At 40.1% G+C, this 13937-nt stretch overlaps 2 protein-coding genes across 3 annotated transcripts in view; both read right to left on the minus strand.

Moving 5' to 3' along the window:
* Positions 1-13937, minus strand: part of incenp (inner centromere protein) — a 14572-nt gene continuing 635 nt past the window's right edge. The window contains exons 2-21 of one of the 2 annotated variants that reach the window (XM_085166350.1): positions 9050-9221; positions 8849-8959; positions 8130-8758; positions 7988-8042; positions 6798-6858; positions 6612-6717; positions 6489-6525; positions 6269-6356; positions 6038-6178; positions 5709-5726; positions 4646-4755; positions 4449-4569; positions 4243-4350; positions 3998-4137; positions 3123-3243; positions 2148-2246; positions 1893-1928; positions 1605-1667; positions 1346-1502; positions 1-419 (exon numbers count right to left, since the gene is read on the minus strand). In XM_085166350.1, coding sequence (XP_085022476.1) covers positions 247-419; positions 1346-1502; positions 1605-1667; positions 1893-1928; positions 2148-2246; positions 3123-3243; positions 3998-4137; positions 4243-4350; positions 4449-4569; positions 4646-4755; positions 5709-5726; positions 6038-6178; positions 6269-6356; positions 6489-6525; positions 6612-6717; positions 6798-6858; positions 7988-8042; positions 8130-8758; positions 8849-8959; positions 9050-9186 — 2511 coding nt within the window. In that variant the 5' untranslated portion in view covers positions 9187-9221 and the 3' untranslated portion in view covers positions 1-246. Of the gene's footprint in view, positions 420-1345; positions 1503-1604; positions 1668-1892; positions 1929-2147; positions 2247-3122; positions 3244-3997; positions 4138-4242; positions 4351-4448; positions 4570-4645; positions 4756-5708; positions 5727-6037; positions 6179-6268; positions 6357-6488; positions 6526-6611; positions 6718-6797; positions 6859-7987; positions 8043-8129; positions 8759-8848; positions 8960-9049; positions 9222-13937 lie in introns of those variants that run through there. The other variant, XM_085166349.1, reaches the window with a different exon arrangement.
* Positions 11477-13937, minus strand: part of pgghg (protein-glucosylgalactosylhydroxylysine glucosidase) — an 11531-nt gene continuing 9070 nt past the window's right edge. The window contains exon 15 of the mRNA XM_085166357.1: positions 11477-13937. The gene's annotated coding sequence lies outside the window, so the exon portion shown is untranslated.

Below are 13937 nucleotides of genomic sequence, written 5' to 3' on the forward strand. Positions count from 1 at the left end.
AACAAATCAACCATCTTTTAATTTACTTTTAATTTTTTTTAAATTGACAAGCCAAAACAAATTACATCTCTAAAAGCTAAACAGAAACCACAGATATAAAAACCTACTTAGACATAAAGATGTGAAACACAAACATACATTTAAAAAGAACAGTCAGAAAAACAAAACAAGTGACTTTATTTGAAACTGATTTTCAGAATTTTAACTTTATACAGCAGTTTAAACATCTGTATGAGTGTACAGATGTTACTTTCCAGCTGGGGGCGAGTGCCACACCGCAGAGCTGGTTCGTTTAAAATATCTGGGCTTGCTCTTGTAAAAGATGTTTTCCAGTCGTGGTGACTCAATTGCGCCAAAGAAAGAGTCCAAATCAGGAGGGTTGAAGTATTGCTTCATTATTATCTGCTGCAGATTGGGACCTGGAAGAAAGAAAGAAAGAGAGAAAGAGAGAAAGAGAGAGAGAACACAAACAGGTCTGTTTAGGGGCTTTAAATAGCATGCAATATCCACAAACACACATGTGGGTTTAGCCCAGTTTGGTAGGGGTGTAAAATTGTGACGTAGAGACCAGAACTGTGATACTAATGTCTGAAATATCTTATCATGGTTCAAGTTTCCTGTAGTGTCATACCTAGGATTCTTCATCCCAAGTTAAAGTGCGCTAATATCAAGGAAGCCATTACATTTCAAGTTCAGTCAGGAAATGAAATTATATTTGTGATCAAGTAATCATTTGTCCAACAGATCTCAGCAGATTTCTGCCTCTCCCTATTGAAGAGACTTCTTTCTCTCCACTGGTGCCAAGTGTTTGCTCAACAAATGTGTTTTTTTTTGTGGTTAGTATTTATTTGTTTGTGCTCTGCCCAACTGGGAATGAAATGCTTGGACCAGCTGGCTGTTCTGGGCGCAGAACACATGAAAACTTGGAAGTTACAGAGTGCCCTCTGGTGGCCAAACTATACAATCTTAACCACTGTAAATGTTCACATTGCACATGTGCAGGTATGGCCAAAATCTCATATCCCAATAACAATATACATCACAAAATAGTGCCTTTCTAAATTCTGTGAATCTCGGGCAGCTAAACTTGTCTCAGATTTTCAAAGCAGGGTCTTAAAAAAAAAACATTATGGTGCTGGGCCATTTCATTTCATTTCACCAGCAATTCCCTAAATTTAGGTTTCCAACACGACTGAATTCAGACGAGTAACACAAGGTGAAACTTGACTGAGCTTAGTATGAATCCACCGTAAAAATTTGAGACAATCAATTATAACTGAGCTGGATTAACGAGTAACACATAAGCACTTCAGGTATACTGAAGAGTTGAGAGATCATTAAATACCTTCTGCCCAGGATGGAATAGGCTTCCTTGGTGCAGACTCGTCATCAGTAGAGTCATCACTGTTTTGGTCCATCCCATAGTCTTCTGGATTTTTGGACAAAATCAAAGGTTTATCTCCACCCTTTGGCGTGATGGCATATGACTGTGGTGAGGAGTGCTGCAGAAAGAGAATGAGGGGAAAAAAAAAAAAAAAAAAAAAATCATTTAGTCTTTGTTTAGAATAAATATACGCGTGTTAAAAATAAATAAAAACACATACCTCAATATCAACCGTCACGTTGAGCTCACCACCTTTTCCTACAGGTGTGCTCATTACTGAGCGCTGAACAGTTTAAGAAAATTGGGAAATTACACATTAATTTACACCCTTTGAAACATTATAAATTTTGCTACTGAGAAACTGAATTAAATGCTAATCTATTACCTTTGTCATGGAAACAAACAAACACACCATGTAATCATTTTCACATGCTTAAGGCTTCAGATGAAGAGACATGGTATAATGTACATAATCTAATGTAAAAAGTATAATATCTATTGTTATTACCTCAATATCCACAGTCACATTTAGGTTAGCAGCAGTCTGCATTGCATGGGGAGTGGGAGAAAGAAATTTAATAAGGTTTAGGAAAAACAAAAAACAAAAACCTTAAAAGCGGTTTCATTTGAAATATTTTTGTTGACTATATGATCTCAAATAACAGAACGCATAGAAACACAGGAAATGTTTCTGTAGTTTGGGTTTGCTCCCCAGTTTGTACCAACGTTAAGCTGTCTCGATGAACTGAAGGTTTTGCTGTACCTGTGTTTTAGCAGCCTCTTGAGCAGCAGCGTCCCTCTGCTTAGCAGCTTCCAGCTCTTTAGCAGCTTTCTCTTTTGCAGCCAGCCTTTGCTGCTCCTCCTAGTGGAAGAAAAACCAGACAGCTGAGCAGCTGCAGTCACAAACAGCTGCTGACAGACGTCCTCATATATCAAGTTAATGAGATTATCACATGTTGAGTTTTTAATGAGAAGATAAGAGAAAACTTTCCAAGTCATTTTCTGAAAGAGTCCTGCTAATTAACATCTGCTGAAGTGGATCCCCATAAAACACCGTGAACAAGCTCTAGCATAGACAGTGGAAAACCTGCTGCAGTCTTTACATACCTCACTGACCATGACACCAAATGCAAGAAAGCCACAGACTTGCATGTTTCTGCCACACTGATTGTGTGTGCACTTTCACTGTTCAGTACTTTAGGACTAAACATTGAAGCAAATCTGATTTCCTTTGCTCTGCTAAATTGAAAGTACCTGAATAATTTTCTCTGCCACACACAAAAATGAGTTGAAATACTGAAGCCACTGACAAGTGAACTGTGATGCTGCATCATATTGCTTTTCTGGGAAAGCACCCAGAAATACCACATATTGGTACATACACCACAGAGAAAACAAACACCACCACACAGGTTCACATTAGGACCAATACCTTATAGTTTGGGCCAATTAAAATGGTGCTTGTAATATGCATTATCAGGGATCGTAACATCTAGTCCTTTTATTTAATAATGCTGCTAATAATAACAATAACAACAACAACACACACTCACATCTTTAATTTCAGGGTATTCACACCCATGTTTCCTAATCATCTGAATCAAGTTCTATTTTTTGTTTTTAAATATCAAGCCCAAACATGGGGGATTCCACTCAACACACTCCTAATAAGAGAAATAAAAAGTAACTATTGCGAGTGCTCAAACATCAAGTTTTGTTTGACAATTCCATTTCTTACCAGTTTTCTTTTTTCCTCGAGTGCCTTCCTTTTCTCCTCGAGTTCCCTCATCTCTTTCTCTCTCGCTGCTCTCTCCACTTCACGCTGCAGAGCGAAAGCTTTTTCTTTCTCCACTCGCTCTCTGCAAACACAAACATCACATCAATTTTAAAAACAAAATCCAAAAAACCTGGAGTGAAATAGCATCAGTTTCTTACAGGCTTTAATTACCTGAATTAACAAACAAAAAAGATTGTTAATTACCTGAATTAACACACTTTAGGTATGGTGTTTTGTATATACACTAGTACTACACTACTCCACATCACTGATCACAGTTTCCTGTTAACTGTTTCCATCTATGAGGGACAGAGTAATAAAGGACAATTTATGGATGTTTGGAAAGTGAGAAATCTATTAATCATTTGAAATTCACATTGTTTAAGTTCTTCGCAGAGCAAAAAGTTTCCAGTGCAGCAGGATGATATCAGAGCCACCACAGCTCTTAGCACTAAAGTTAACAATAGCCTTTTAAGCTAAACATCTGGAGTTATATTTGTAATGGTGACTGTTAATGTTAACAACTGTGGATATATTTTATCTGATAAGCCCAAGTAACAGCTGTCCTTAAATTGGCAGTGGGGTCATTTATAATATGGAGCAGACTGGTTGTATAGCCAAACGAGAGAAAAGACCCCGGTCCTTTCTCTTTTTTTTTTTACATTTTCAGTTTAACTACAGTTTAAGAGGAAAAAACCGTTACAGTTAGTGGATTCTTAGAAAAGCCAATCAAAACCTAACAGTACTAATATATGCTCTTGTTTAATCAGGACCACATTATTCTTCTGTATTCCTATATACTGTGAGAAGTATTGGAATCATCATCATCATATGACCTTTCCGCAGCAGCTTGCCGTTCCCTCTCCAGCTCCCTTTCCCTCGCGCGTTCCTGCTCCCTCTTCAGCTCGAGTGCTTTACGAGCCTCTTCCTCAGCCTTCTTCTTGGCCAGCAACTCTTGCTGTCGCTTTTCTTCCTCCTGATTTAAAAAACAAACAAGCATGCATGCAGTATAAGAAAATATAGTGCCTTTAACCCTCTGCACAAGAGCTGTAGTGCCAATACTCCACAAAAAGCAAATAACCTGCTGAATCTTCTTCTTTCTGGCCTCCTCTTCCATTTTCCTCTTCTGTTCTAGCTCCTCTTGACGCTTCAGGGCCACTTTCTTCTTGGCCTTCTCCTCCGCCACGCGCTGCATGAATGTGTAGAATGGGAAAGACAGAGCAAACGTGAGTTGGTTTCTTTTAAAGCTGAATATACAGATTCAGGACCAACAGAGCTGTTGCATACTTTATCATTTTTCTCATCAATCTGAGCCATTTTTTGCTCAATCTTTTTCTTCTTCTCTTCCTCCCTCTGTTCCTCTTTTACTTTGGCCTCAAAGACTCTTCTTAACCTCTCATCCCTCTTCCTAGAAGACGATGTTAGAAGTTAAATTTCTTTTAATTAAGTTGTGCCTTTGATTCTGAAATATGTGCATGGTTAACCTTTTAAGTTCCTCCTGTTTCCTCTTCTTATCCTCTTCCATTTTCCTCATCCTTTCCTCCTCTTGCTCCTGCTTCTTTTTAAGTGCTTCAAGTTTGTTGCGCTCTTTTGTCTGAGAATATAGAACAAAGAGGTTACAAATTAAGTAGATTTTCAAATAAAAACCTCATCCTGTCACAAAGAAATATGATCAAGATGCTGTAAGGTGAAAAGGTGGCAAACAATCATAAAATTTAAAAAAAAAAAATAAAAAAAAATTAAGGGGCAGGGGAAGCCCCCTACAAAAATAAAGCAAAAATCCATCCAAAATGCCAGTTTCATGGTCTCTAAAAGGTTCCGTTAAATCAAATGTGCAGTGTTGTGGACCTGCCTGGGTAAATGGAAATTGCCTATGATCCAAGTTCAACACAAAAAGTAGTAAAGCCATGAGGAAAAACCACCAAGTGCACAAACACAGCACTGTACAAATCCCAAAAGTAGCTGAATAAGATTACAGGTTATTGTTAGACTCAATCGAGCTCCCATAAAGAGAACTTCACCCCCAGTGCGATATACTTCCCCAGTTTTAGCTTAATCCACAAACAGGTCAATCACATTCAAACGAAAATAAATAAAAAGCTTAGGTTAAGATGGATTTCTACTTTATGATGAAATAATGTCTCAAAGTCGACACTGAGATTACCAAAGCTATTTAAAGTGATTTGATTTCTGTTAGCTTACAACATGACAAACAAAGACCATTAGTGACCCGTGAGATCAGGCTGATGAAATGTTTACAGAGCAGCCCCTTCCACACACGGCCGCTGTGAAACAAATGCATTTGATAAGCTTCAGGTTGTTTACATGCAGGTCGATCTCATGCCCATAAAAAGTGCAGCGCAGAGTCCACCTTTACATTTAGTACTTGACTTTTTATTTAAACACCCAAATGTCATGCCAGTGGGAAAGAGGCTTGGATGGGGAAAGTGCTAAATGAGTACAAGTTTAATCAAGTCACACAATGGGAATATTAAACACCAGCAATGCCCAAAAACAAAGTGCTTCGATGTTTGACATTACACTTACCACTATGCTAGTGTTGAACTGAGGAGAGGAGAAAGCACATCCAAATAAGGACCGCATAATTCATACCAGACCAAATATGACCCACAACATTTATGAAGTGTGTTTTTGTTTGTATTTGTCCCCCCACATTTTAAGCTCCCATGAGTTTCTCAAATACATACAAGATTTAGGTTTATGGGATGCTCACTGATGAAAGGACATTTTCACATTAGTCAGATTAAAAGTGACTGAATGCAACTTTAAATTCACTGCAACACTGACTATACCGAGCATGTGGAGAGAAGCTGGTACGTATTAAATAATGCTACCTTGCCGCGTGTGAAGCTTACCTTAGGATCAATCCTCAGAGGAGTGTTGTGTTTGATGAAGGACTTGATCACTGCGGTCCGGCCGACTGAATTCGGAGTCATCATCAGCATCTGATTCTTTTGGACGGTGTGCAGAAAAGACTTCATGTGGGGTTTGATTGCCTGTTCATCCAGAGCAAACAGAAAGTGTCAAACCTTAAGAAATCCACTGAAATATGAAAATGTCCATCAACCATATTAACAGCTTCTTACACTTTGACTTTTCTTGGGAGGAGAGCACCTCTTTGTCGGACTTTCATCTATAGTATCAGGTGCTTTACGCTTAGTGCTGCGACTTGACCTTAAAATTAAAAAATTAATTAATTAATAAAAACAAAAAAAACCCACACAACACAGGCAGAAAAAAATAAAACAATTCATTTAGTTTTTCCTGTAAATGTGCTCTTTATCACAGCAGTCATATAGCACCCACCTCCGAACTGGCAGCAAATTCAGCTTCTCAGTGACAACTGAAAGAAAACAATGTTTTCAGTGCAAATGAAATGACATTTAGACTAAAAAAAATAAATATTGTATTTGTTAATAGTTTCCATACTTGCTCTGTTATGAGTCATCTCACTGATAAACAACGATGGGGGCGCCAGTTTGGGTGAGTTTGCAGCCACGGAACGAGTGATGCGCACGAGAGACTGTTGTATACCCTGGTTATCAAATGTTGATCATTAACACAACTCTACTTCAAAGTTACTGCTTTGATTATTAAAAGGCTCTATGTACATACCTCTGGAGTTCGCTGAGATTTCTGAGGTCCAGCATTATCCACAGATACAGCATCTGACAGCCTATAGGAGCGAATAAACAAACATCGCACTTCATTAGCACTGTTCGTGCAAGTTGGAGTGAAGCAGACCGTGAAGTGTTTTTAAATAAAGGATTTTAAAGCCAAAATGGAAGCTGACATTCATCCAGAGCAGGGACTTTAATATGGGTTAAATGTGTTTTTTTTTATTCTGGATCTAATAAGACATCAAGCAGCTGAGGAAAGCATGTAGACCAGACAGAGATTTAAGAGTAGTCAAGTCTGCTAAATGTAAAAGTGTGCATCGGTTTCTTGGAGTGCCTCAGAGACAGAAAAGGTCACACTTTAAGAATATTTTTAAAGTAATACAGTTAGATCATGAGTATTTGGAAAATGGCACTTCTTGTTGTTCTGGCTATGTACACAACCACAGTGGGTTTTTAAAAACAAATAAGATGTGATTGAAGTGCAGACTTTCAGCTTGAATGCAGGGGGTTTAACAAAGCTTTTACTTTAACTGCTCGGGAATTACAGCTTTTTAGTTTTCACTTTTAGTTTTGCAGCATTAGGCTGAGTCTGAGCACAGCCCTGTACACATCACAGTTCATCCTGCTACTTCATCAATAAACACATCAACAAATGACCTGGTTCCCCTGGCAGACATTAGGCCCATGAGATAACACTACCTCCACCATGTCTGACAGATAATGTGGTATGCTTCAGTTTGGTTTCTCTCTTTCTCCTACTTTCTACTTCTCATCATTCTGGTACAAGTTTATCTTGTTTTTACTTGTACAAAGAATTTCTTTCCAGACCTGAGCCAGCTCATTTAGATGATTTCTGGCAAAGTCTAATGTGGACTTCCTGTTCTTGAGCATAATTTGTAGTTTGCATCTTGTACCTACTTTGTGTATTTACATTCATGAAGGCATCTGTTGATCACAGAACTTGACAATGAGATGTCTACCACCCTCAGCTGCATGAGCCCTAAAGTTAAATCCAACATCACTCCTAGGTTTCGTGCTTATTGGCTTTGGGTAAAGAATTAGTTTAGGGATCAGTAGATTCAAGGAGACCATTCAGAACTTTTTTCTTTTTTTTTTTTAAAGCTCCCTTACAAGACCATATAACTTCGATTCCCATATCCTTTTTTTTTTTTAAATAACACTCACACTTCTTGGTTTTCCTTCTCCATTTCCTCCTCATCCTCCTCCACGCAAGAGTCATCTACAATAATAAAAAGTCAAACATTTCAAACAGCCCTTTAATAATTGGGAAATTAAGTAATTATAAGCAAACTAGTCCTTTTCTTACCACTAACTTTGGTGCTACATGTGGAGTTACCCGCACGAGTAGCTTTCCTCTTAAGCATGGAGCGGCGCGAGGCACGGCGGACAGATTCCTGAGTCATACTGTGCCGCAGGCCAGCCAGAGAGTGACGTAGCTTCAGGGAGCACTGCACAGAGCTGCGCCTTGAGATTTGAGCAGATTCAGCTATTGCAATCTTAGCAGCTGTACGGCCAGGAGAGGGCTCGGGCTCTTTTGCGAGCTCAGCAGACAAGCGGTCTACATGAGAGATTCTGACAACTACTTCAGGTAAGGGAATCTTAAGAGACTCAGGAGGTGTGGCGTTGCCAACTGTGTCATCTGGTTTGACTTTAGCATCATTCACCTCCTTATTTTCAACCACCACTACCTCCTTCTCCTGCAGCATCTGCGTTTTGTTTTGCACTTCTTCAGCTTTATCGCTGTCATGAGGTGACTGGCTCTCATCATCTACCACCTCAGGCTTTGTCTGTTTGTTTCTGCGAGTGGTGCGTTTGGACTGTCCAGTGCTGCTGGTGTCAGAGGTGGAGACCTCAGAAATGGGATCCTCTTTAGCAGTGAATTGCAGTGATTTAACAGAAGAGCCACGAAGGTTACTGCGCCTTCCCTTTGAGTATCTAAGCAGGAAAGGATAACGTAAGAGTTACAAAAAAGGTACAGCACGCTTCAGACTGCCTTCACTAAAAACAGGAACTGATAAAACAAACCTTTTCTTTCCCTGATTTTCTTCTTGGGGACCCAAAGACACACGCTTCCTGCGACTGTTTTTCTTCTGTGATGGCGTTTTTGGCATCAACTCTGGTTCAGCATTAAAATCTCTGAAACGAAGAAAAGAAAGCACTCCATTAGAAAAAAATTAAACACATCTATAGAGTAGAGCTACATAGAAGAACATATTTATAGCCTACCTTGAGAACATGCGATTGGCTTCTTGTTGTATCTCCTCAAGCCAAACCATGTGGACATTATCGATTTCATTGATGATGTCTTGTGCTTTGCCACCAAACATCTGCGTGAGGGATCGCACTGATAGTACAGAGTTCATGGTGACAACCTGAGGCACAAAAAGCCGACAGAGTTCTGAGATTACAAGAATAGTTAAGACCCAATTTACAGGGGTATATAAAGACTCTCTTTTATCTTTTTTAGTGCCAAAATCAGCAGGGCTCTCCTAAAAATACAGTGGGGCAAAAAAGTATTTAGTCAGCCACCGATTGTGCAAGTTCCCCCACTTAAAATGATGACAGAGGTCAGTAATTTGCACCAGAGGTACACTTCAACTGTGAGAGACAGAATGTGAAAAAAAAATCCATGAATTCACATGGTAGGATTTGTAAAGAATTTATTCGTAAATCAGGGTGGAAAATAAGTATTTGGTCAATAACAAAAATACAACTCAATACTTTGTAACATAACCTTTGTTGGCAATAACAGAGGTCAAACGTTTACTATAGGTCTTTACCAGGTTTGCACACACAGTAGCTGGTATTTTGGCCCATTCCTCCATGCAGATCTTCTCAAGAGCAGTGATGTTTTGGGGCTGTCGCCGAGCAACATGGACTTTCAACTCCCGCCACAGATTTTCTATGGGGTTGAGGTCTGGAGACTGGCTAGGCCACTCCAGGACTTTCAAATGCTTCTTACGGAGCCACTCCTTTGTTGCCCGGGCGGTGTGTTTTGGATCATTGTCATGTTGGAAGACCCAGCCTCGTTTCATCTTCAAAGTTCTCACTGATGGAAGGAGGTTTTGGCTCAAAATCTCACGATACTTGGCCCCATTCATTCTGTCCTTAACACGGATCAGTCGTCCTGTCCCCTTGGCAGAAAAACAGCCCCATAGCATGATGTTTCCACCCCCATGCTTCACAGTAGGTATGGTGTTCTTGGGATGCAACTCAGTATTCTTCTTCCTCCAAACACGACGAGTTGAGTTTATACCAAAAAGTTCTACTTTGGTTTCATCTGACCACATGACATTCTCCCAATCCTCTGCTGTATCATCCATGTGCTCTCTGGCAAACTTCAGACGGGCCTGGACATGCACTGGCTTCAGCAGCGGAACACGTCTGGCACTGCGGGATTTGATTCCCTGCCGTTGTAGTGTGTTACTGATGGTGACCTTTGTTACTTTGGTCCCAGCTCTCTGCAGGTCATTCACCAGGTCCCCCCGTGTGGTTCTGGGATCTTTGCTCACCGTTCTCATGATCATTTTGACCCCACGGGATGAGATCTTGCGTGGAGCCCCAGATCGAGGGAGATTATCAGTGGTCTTGTATGTCTTCCATTTTCTGATGATTGCTCCCACAGTTGATTTTTTCACACCAAGCTGCTTGCCTATTGTAGATTCACTCTTCCCAGTCTGGTGCAGGTCTACAATTCTTTTCCTGGTGTCCTTGGAAAGCTCTTTGGTCTTGGCCATGGCAGAGTTTGGAGTCTGACTGGTTGAGGCTGTGGACAGGTGTCTTTTATACAGATGATGAGGTCAAACAGGTGCCATTCATACAGGTAACGAGTGGGGGACAGAAAAGCTTCTTACAGAAGACGTTACAGGTCTGTGAGAGCCAGGGATTTTCCTTGTTTGAGGTGACCAAATACTTATTTTCCACCCTGATTTACGAATAAATTCTTTACAAATCCTACCATGTGAATTCATGGATTTTTTTTTCCACATTCTGTCTCTCACAGTTGAAGTGTACCTCTGGTGCAAATTACTGACCTCTGTTATCATTTTAAGTGGGGGAACTTGCAGAGTCGGTGGCTGACTAAATACTTTTTTGCCCCACTGTATATCTTTTCTTTAAGTGAGGTTACATTTTTTCCCCCATATCAATTTAATGTACTGAAGCTTCAGTACATTATTAAAGAGAGGAAAATGCAATTTTTCCAAATCATGCTTATGTACAGTCACCTCCCATACACCAGTTTTGAACTGGGGGAAAATTGAAAACCTTTCTGCTTTGATCTTTCCCTCTCCAAGATTATGGATCAGCTGTTAAGAGTCACCTTAGTTTCAAGCAGCCCCACACGGAGCAACAGCTACAGTTTAGCAGAGAAAATAATTACTAATCTTAAAATTTGACCCATACCTTTTAAAGCATTAAATCACCTTATTCAAGGACTTATGAAGCCCTAATGTAGCTGGGAATCTACTTAGTTCGTTGAATGGGGCACCATCAGCGTTTGAAATGTCCTTTTCAAAATAGCTTATTGAAAATGTTTCATATGCAGCAATGTTTTTTTTTTTTGTTTGTTTTTTTTAAATCCTTCTCATTGTCTCAATATTTTTTGCATTTGCATTTCTTTTCTTTGTTCTTGTTTGTAGTGTTTTTGTTTAGTTTTTTTAAAATCAGTTTTAGGACGACATATTTAATTCCTTTCTATGACACACCAATAAATAAAATGCACCAATATTATAATAAATGTCAATTGGTGAAAAATGGCTGGTCTGAGTATTTCAATAAACTGCAGATCTACTGAGATCTCCCAACATAGAGAGAAGAACAGAATAGCCTGAAAAAGAGAAATTATCTAGTGAGCAGCAGGTCTCTAGGTGACAATACCTTGTTGATGCCAGAGGTTAGAAGAGGCTAGCCAGACTGGTTCAAGGTGATGGGAAGGCAAAGATAACTCAAATAAACACTCATTACAATTACGATGTGGGAAAAAAAACAAACAAACAAAAAAAAAAAAACATTTCTGAATGCCCAACTCATCCAGTGTTAAAGCAGATGCCGTACAACAACAGAAGACTACAGGGGGCCATTCCTGTCAGTTACAAAGAGGAAACGGAGGCGACACTTTCCACTGGATCACCACAAGTGGACAAAAGAAGACTGGAAAACCATTGCCTGATCAGATGAGTCAACAATTTCTGCTGCAACATTTGGATGATACAGTCAGAATCTTGTGAAAACAACTTGGAAGCACAAATCCATTGATGGTTCAGGCTGGTGACGATATGGGGGATATTTTCTTGCCACACTTCACCCCGTTGCCAGTTGCTTACAATTTCCATGCTTTTAAGGTCACAGTGTACTCCTCTTCTGACAGTGGTCACAAAGCTAAATTCATCTTAAACTTGTTTCTTGCACATGACAGTGAGTTCACTGCACTCAAATGGCCAAACAAGCAACAGATCTCACACCTGTAGAGCATCTTAGTGATGAAGAGGAAATTCACATCATGGATCTGCAGCACCTGTGTTATACTTTGAAGTCAGTGTGGACCAAGCTCTCTCAGTTTACAGCATCTTGTTGAATCTATGCTATAAAAAATTAAGGCAGTTCTGGGGGCAAACGTGGGTCCATCCCAGTACTAGCAAGGTGTACCTAACAAAGTGGCCACTGAATGTAAGTATTACACATGTAATATCCAAACCAAATGCGCTTAAAAGAAACCCCGGAGTTCCTTTAAAAGGATTAACGCACTAACCATTTTTTCATCTCAATAACCAATATCTATCTATCTATCTATCTATAGTTCCTGTTAAAAAACTGTTTTATAGAATAAAGCATTTTACAATAAGACTAACCTTTGGACAGCTGTTACGACCCGGCTCAAAGCCGCAACATAAAAAAGGAGACGAATACTAGAGTATGGGTGAGAAGAGGGTCCATCTTAAAATGGAAAACCAGGTTGGCTAAAATGGCTGATGCCACCAAGGCAAAGACAAGTGAGCTCCCTGGACGCTTGCCTCGGGTATGCTTTTGCAGATGATACCACCGTGGTGGGGCTCATCTCAGGGGGAGATGAGATGGCGTACAGAGCTGAAGTTCAGAGGCTGTCAGACTGGTGTGTAGATAACAACCTGGACCTTAATACTACCAAGACAAAAGAACTGGTAGTTGACTTCAGAAGGAGGAAGTCCAAGCTGCAGGCTGTCAGCATCAACGGGGAGTGCGTGGAAAGGGTCTCCAGTTTCAAGTTTCTGGGTGTGCACATAGACACAGACCTCCAATGGAGCTCTAACACCTCTGCGGTCTTAAAGAAGGCCCAACAGCGTCTCCACTTTCTGAGAATCCTCAGAAAAATGGACCTGAAGAAGGAGCTGCTGACCGTCTTCTACCGCTGCTCCATTGAAAGTGTGCTGACATATTGCATCAGTGTGTGGTTCTCCAGCTGCACCACAGCACACAGAAAGGCACTCCAGAGGGTCATTAATATGGCCCAAAAAAAAAAAAAAAAATTTAAAAAAATCATTGGACATCCTCTTCCCTCCCTGAAGGACCTGTACAGCACTTGCTGTCTCAAGAGGGCACGCAGCATTCTACAGGACTGTACACACCCAGGACACCGGGTGTTTAAGCTGCTGCCGTCTGGCAGGAGGTTCAGGCTGCTGAGGTCCCGAACAAATAGACTCAAGGACAGCTTTTACAACAGGGCAATAGCCCTGATCAATGCAAATAGCTGACCTGATTGGCTACCTCCCTGGACTTTTTTAGGGGGGAGGTAACAATGTTTAAAACAATAACAATAATAATATTTATATTTATAACAAGGTGCAATAATAATTAATGTGCAATAATAACAGTGTGCAATACAAATACACTTATTCTTTTTTATTAGTAAGTTATTATACTGTGTTGCGCTGTGATGTGTCATATCGTGTCGTGTTGTGTTATATGTAGTGCCGACGTAGGACAGTTTTCCAATTTCATTGTACTACTGTACTATGTATGATTGTGCAATGACAATAAAGAGTTATCTTATCTTTTATCCACACTGACTAGGGGTGGCCAATTAGCACCAGCTGAACACATTGAGATGATTAGGGGCTGCAGAGGGACGTAACAACAG

Source organism: Neolamprologus multifasciatus, chromosome 7 (genome assembly GCF_963576455.1).
Source record: "Neolamprologus multifasciatus chromosome 7, fNeoMul1.2, whole genome shotgun sequence".
Classification (NCBI taxonomy): Eukaryota; Metazoa; Chordata; class Actinopteri; order Cichliformes; family Cichlidae; genus Neolamprologus; species Neolamprologus multifasciatus.